The sequence below is a fragment of the Papaver somniferum genome, chromosome 10, assembly GCF_003573695.1.
Source record: "Papaver somniferum cultivar HN1 chromosome 10, ASM357369v1, whole genome shotgun sequence".
NCBI lineage: Eukaryota > Viridiplantae > Streptophyta > Magnoliopsida > Ranunculales > Papaveraceae > Papaver > Papaver somniferum.
Genome location: NC_039367.1, coordinates 149,733,845 through 149,739,662, shown reverse-complemented (window position 1 = coordinate 149,739,662; position 5,818 = coordinate 149,733,845). Strand labels below are relative to the sequence as shown.

The following is a 5,818-nucleotide window of genomic DNA, read 5'->3' as shown; positions in this document are numbered from 1 at the left end:
GTTGAAAAATTAATATCTTAAAATTATATTGTCAATGTTGCGTTACAAGTTAACACTTCCAACTCGTTTTTTGAATGGAACGATTGTTAATTTCTTATTGAGACTAGAAATTGATGATCACCTCGGATAAACCAGACGAGTTTCATTAATTTTTTGATATTAGGAATTGCTAAGTAATTTAAAGGACATAATCAATCACGGTCACACAAAGTTGTAACAAAAATGTAATATCTTTCTTGGAATCAATTGATGCAAATATCTAAATATATTTTCAAATTATGATATTGGACGAATCCGAGCATGTTAAATAAGATGGAACAAATTATGAAATTGGACGAATCTTTGTTGTAATCGCCCATGTTTTGTATTAGTTTCCAAATTTCCGCTTCCCCAAATTTCCAGTTAATCCCTTTTTTTTTGTCAATTTTCATTTTCTTCACTACATTTTCCATGGTGTGACACAAAATTCGTCTAGTGATCCAAAATTTGCATCATAAACCATAAAATCTGCAATTATGAATAAAAATCTACCATCTGCCAGACTTTTTATTGAGCTCGGAATCTCATTCGTGAGCCAAAATTTTCCATTGGTCCCGAATTGACTCTGGTATCAGTGAGATGAAACAAATATTAGAGTCGGATAATTTTTATTCTTTTTTGGAATTATCTTATTTAAATATCGAAGCATGTCCGATGAGATCGAACAATTTACGAATACAAATGAATTTGCAGAAATCAGATTAACCAATACATGCTTCAGTAATTACACGCCATAAACAACCCTTAACGGAGAAACCTTACATATCAGGAATTTAGGTAACGCTGCAAAAAAAATTTGTAAAAATGATCATAATGCATTTGGACTGAGCAATCATCATTTTGCAAAACTTTGTAATTAGATCCGTATGTTATTTTTCCGACCAATAGGAATCCATATTGTCTATCACATGGATTGCCAACTTTGGAATCCAGCTTTCCGCCATAATTTTTCATTTGGCGGTAATTTTTCCCTCTTAAGTTTGTAAACTTGCCGCCACAATTTTCCTTGGGCGGTATTTTTTTACTGCGAAAAATTGGATTTGGTAATTGGTGTGAGTTTTTCCGTACAAGCGGAACTACAAACGATGGTTTTAGCAGCTGGTTTCTAACCATAAGATCCGTGGTCTCAAACTTTGGATCTTTATGATGGTGATACGTGGCTTCGATCGATGGCAGTGAGGTAGTCCAATCTTATAGTCCAGCCACACCAAATAATACGCTGGGTGAAACATAGGTCACTCCGTACCACTATTTCTTCTCCTCCTTTTCATCTTCAAAGTTCCCCGAATCCAATTATCCAAATACCCCTAGTCACCATTTCCTGGTTTGATTCCTCTCTTCTCAACTACTACTTCCTCTGGTTCCCATATTCTTTCTCTCAATTTCCGGTGTTTTCTCTTTTACTTCGATCAGATGAAGAAGTTGTTTAAACTTGCAAATCGAAGGATTTCAACCGAAGTTAGGACAAAAGGTATCTTTCTACTGTAATTTTATCTTACAACTTTGATTTCGATTTTCGGTAATGTTTTTCTTTAATCGGTTGTTGAATAGAACCCTTTATTTGGTTGTTGATTTCTGGGTGTGGGTTGTGATTTTGGTTCAGATTTTCATGTTATTGTTGAAACAGAAGATTTGTAAACCTAATTCCCTTAACACTCTCTAAAACTATATATAAAGTGATTCAGAGTTTAGAGATAACTCTCATATCAATCTCTTCCCTTCTCTTCGATTTAGCTGAAGGAGTAATTTTGCTTTCTCAATTTTACTGATCCGTATGCTCTTTGTTTGTCTACTATCAGGTTTCCAGCGAAGCTGGAAAAGGCTTTGATGTGACAAATTTCTGGTAGCTTCATCAATGTTTGATTATATATGCCCCACAGGCCTGTGTTGGTCATGCCTTTTATGAGGTAAATCTTGATCAGTTTCTCTCATTAATTTGACTTGCATAGGTTGCTAAAATTTTGAATTTGTATACGATGGATTCATATTATCTGTTTGCTGGTTAGGGTACTATAAGCTAGCTTTCAATTTTGCACCACAGTGTGTAGGTTGAATAATTGGTTTTAAGAAACATATTGTCGCACTGATTTAGATTCAATTGTCGTAGCTTACTTACATTCCGTTTGATGGATTGATGGATCTCTTTCTTGTAAGTTCAAGGGTTTTCTTAACCTTCTTAAGATCAGGGATTAGATTGGGGGTTTTCTTTGCATTGGAATTTGTTAGGGATTTTAAGAATTTCATGGTTCTTAACTGAAAGTGCTTTTTGGTGAGAGTGTTTTCTTCTCAATTGTTGTTGAGCTAATTGTTCAGTATCTATGTTCAATTAATCTAAATGTCACTCTTACAGTTGAAGTAAGATGACTAGAGGTGAGACTGTGAGTTCAGGTTCTGCATTCACCCTATGTTTTAGTTTTTAAATTGATCTCTACTGAGACTGAAAAATTGACAATGGCTTTGTTGTAGGTCAATGGCTGCATCACTTGTAGTGTGTTCTCGTATAGTAGGTCCAATCCGAGTCCTCATGTCATACGTGATACCATATTGGGTGAGTTCACTAGTTCTTTGTTCTTGTTGAATTTGTTTATCTTGTTTAAATTTTGAATCATGTAAAATGTTCTTACTAAACGTTCAATTGCAGATGCAGATCTTTGTGATGTGGTTGGATATGGTTACCTACTTGCATCACCGCTGCCACGAGCAAAAGCTTCGTCGGTACAGAGGGGAGGTGAGAATCGGTTTCGATTAGACCCATTCTGAATTTTTTATCCTCTTAATGTTCAGGAACTAGGAAACATAATCTGATTTCTTCATACCCGGGAAAAATTAAACATGCTTAGCTGCAATTTTGTTCTCAAGCCACTATAGACCCAAACAGAAGAAACTAAATTGTTCAAATTACTGGTATGCAACAGGAATGGAGTTATCTAAGTGGAGGGCTCACAAAAGTTGATTGTGATTATGGGTGGATTAACAACATTCATCACGACATTGGAACTTACGTTATCCATTATCTATTCCACCCAGATTTCACATTATCATTTGGTAGAAACAGTGAGTACCCATCTACTTGCCCATCTTATCTTTTACATTTTTGAATGACTAAAGAAAGTGTGCTAACCCTCAAGAGGCTTTTGCTTAATGGCTGTTAAATCCGTTTTTGCAGACCAAGGCATCTAAACATGTATTTGGTAAGTATTAACATCTAGTACCAAGTAGATTTGCTGCATTGTTATTAGACACTATTATGTTTGTAGATGTCTCATAGAACATCATATGTTTTGACTTCTGCATCTTTTTAGCTCTTCTGAAGGAAGTTGTTAGAAAAAGTGGAGTGTATGGACAACCATAACATTTCTCATTTCATCACTGTTGTGTAGGTGCTTTTTAAGTTTTGTTTTGGATTTTGATTTAATTGGGTAATTGTGGTTCTGTGAAGTGGATTTTGTTAATAGAGGTGAATTAGTTTTTATGTTTGTGTGATTTATGTTCATAGCGACTCAATCAAAAATATTGACTGTCTGAACCATTCTCTAGTTTTTGTTCGCTTTTACAGTAGATTCACTCTCTGAAGTCATGGTAGTTGCCCTGGTTTTCCATCTTTATGAAAATGGATGTTCTCTTATCCTCCCTATAGATCTCAACTAAGTTTCTTTTTCGTTCTCGGCAAAATAAGATATGGGTTTTGTTAATCAGCAATTCATTTTCTTAATCTAACCCCTTTTCTTAATCTTCCGTCACCAACATATTCATTAGCAGGTACTAAGATCCCTGTCTTAATTAGTGGTACCCAATGAAATTGTTAGTCCTTGGTAACTAGAAATACTTGGTTAGATGTTGTTATGTTCAATGCTTCAGTGAATTTGAGCTGAATGAAATTGTGTTTCAGTTGATTCTAAGTGAATGGTTATCTTCAATTTGACAATGTTAATAACCGTATCCCTTTTCCTACTTAGATGCATCTCAAATGAATCATGTATCAGTGAAAGAATTTCTTTGGAAGTTCTTAATCCGTGTATAAATATGTAGGTTTGATTTACAAGTGTTTACTATTAGAATTTGCTATGTAGATTGTGATTTCTTGAAATGAATACCGATTTTTTATAATCAGAATGAAGAGTTTTAGGTTTTGAAAGCTCAGGGTCTTTATGAAATTGTTGGTTTTAGGACTGAACTTTGTCGATTCAGTGGTGCAAAGATCTACCCTGGTAGGGGTATTAGATTTATCAGGAGCGATTTTCGGGTACTCTATTGATGTGCACACAATTAATTGTTACTTTTTTTGTTTTTATGTTGCACTCTCCTGTATGGTGCTCTGGGTAATGAGTTTGTTGTGATCTTTTGCCGTAGGTGTTCCTTTTTGTCAAACTCTAAATGTAAGAGGTACTTCCGCAACAAGCTTAAGCCAGTAGGTGGTTCATTAAGAAAAGCTTTTGATGAAATTTTTTTAAGAAAAATTGCTGGATGTTAACATTCTCTTGGGTCTGACATTTGTTAATTTGAAGTTGTGTTATTTATAAAACAATTGTTAACATCTGTATGAACTCATTGTTCAGGTACCATGTATTCTTCAAGTAAGCACTAGTTAAGTTTCTTATCTATTTGAGTTTTAAGTATTCATTTTTATTGTGCATTTGTGATAGCAATTTGCACCACTTCTTCCGTAATTCATCAAGTTAAAGGTCAGTGAAAGAGTGATCTGATAGTTAAAAGGACTCCACAAAGCTTACAAATCTGGAACCTTGTTAAGGATGGTTGCTGACTTAGACTTTAAGCCGACAATGCCAGAGTTCAAGTCACCGCATACTAATCTACTTGGTTTTGTGTTTAGAAAATAATGGAAATAATAGTTGTGATTAAACTGTTGCCGGAGTATTCAGGAACTAGAAGTTCTAGCATTTGCCTTTGCTTAGTTATGAAAGCATTAGGCTACAAGCGTATTTTATGTAATTGGCCTACATTTTTTGCTAAAGATTTTGGAAACTAATGAAAACTGGAGTTGCCATTAACATGTTGCCAAAGTGTACAGGAACTAGCAGTTGTGTGTGCCTAGTTCCGGAAGCGTTAGGCTACTAGCGCATCTCATGTTGTTGGCATGTGTTCGTTGCTAAACAGTTCAGAAACTAATAAAAACAGTAGTTGCGATCAACTTGTTGCCGAAGTATATAGGAACTACTAGTTGCCTTTGACTAGTTCCGAAAGCCTTTGGCAACTAATTTTTCTGGGCAGTTGCCGGATTTTAGTAGCCTTTTCTCAGGTTTTTTGTAGTGGCAAGATGGGAAGCAGTATGCAAAGAATTGAAGGGAAGAATCTCGGAAGAGGAGTTGGTGCGATCGTTCATCTATGCTTTATCAACCGGGCAGCCGTTATTTTCTGCACTATTCAAGATAAGAAATGCAGTACGAATGAAGGAGTTGAAAAAATACCAAGCCTAGCACATTCGTATGGAGGAAGAATAGGAAAGATACAATGAGATAAGATAAATGTATTCCCTTTATTTTGATGATAAAAATGAAACGATCGATGTACTCAACTTTCAAGAGCATAGCAATAAAAATTTGATGAAATATTGATGAAATAAATATTCGTCGAGTAACCAAAGACAGTAAGACCTCAAGATTAGGAGGAAAATAATGAATATGAAATAAAAAGTTTCTAGGGAAACTTAAAACCTTCGCCTAGGAAAGCTGCGAACCCACGACATGCACTCTAGTTCGCATGAAAATGCAAGAGGCAAATACCTAACGCATGTCGTGGACAACTCTCAGGCAGAAAGCTA

General features: G+C 35.3%; 1 protein-coding gene across 6 annotated transcripts; it reads left to right on the top strand.

Moving 5' to 3' along the window:
• The first annotated feature begins 1,319 nt into the window (after positions 1–1,319).
• On the top strand, positions 1,320–5,527 carry LOC113317065 (temperature-sensitive sn-2 acyl-lipid omega-3 desaturase (ferredoxin), chloroplastic-like). Of its 6 annotated transcripts, none has more exons than XM_026565210.1 (7): positions 1,320–1,510; positions 1,839–1,946; positions 2,506–2,587; positions 2,687–2,767; positions 2,955–3,093; positions 4,207–4,282; positions 4,390–5,527. In XM_026565210.1, exons 2-7 carry the CDS (start codon positions 1,909–1,911, stop codon positions 4,508–4,510), a joined length of 537 nt encoding a protein of 178 aa, XP_026420995.1. In that variant the 5' UTR covers positions 1,320–1,510; positions 1,839–1,908; the 3' UTR covers positions 4,511–5,527. The 6 variants fall into 6 exon arrangements, with proteins under 6 accessions (XP_026420995.1, XP_026420994.1, XP_026420999.1 ...); XM_026565209.1 differs by having other exon boundaries at positions 2,681–2,767; XM_026565214.1 differs by lacking the exon at positions 4,207–4,282 and adding an exon at positions 3,206–3,230 and having other exon boundaries at positions 2,681–2,767.
• The last annotated feature ends 291 nt before the right edge of the window (positions 5,528–5,818 follow it).

Excerpts from the sequence above, each read along its gene's own strand:
- LOC113317065 (XM_026565209.1), top strand. The coding sequence starts at position 1,909 with ATGCCCCACAGGCCTGTGTTGGTCATGCCTTTTATGAG. Across the intron at positions 2,768-2,954 it reads TTCGTCGGTACAGAGGGGAG|GAATGGAGTTATCTAAGTGG; the intron begins GTGAGAATCGGT and ends GGTATGCAACAG. Across the intron at positions 4,283-4,389 it reads TTATCAGGAGCGATTTTCGG|GTGTTCCTTTTTGTCAAACT; the intron begins GTACTCTATTGA and ends CTTTTGCCGTAG.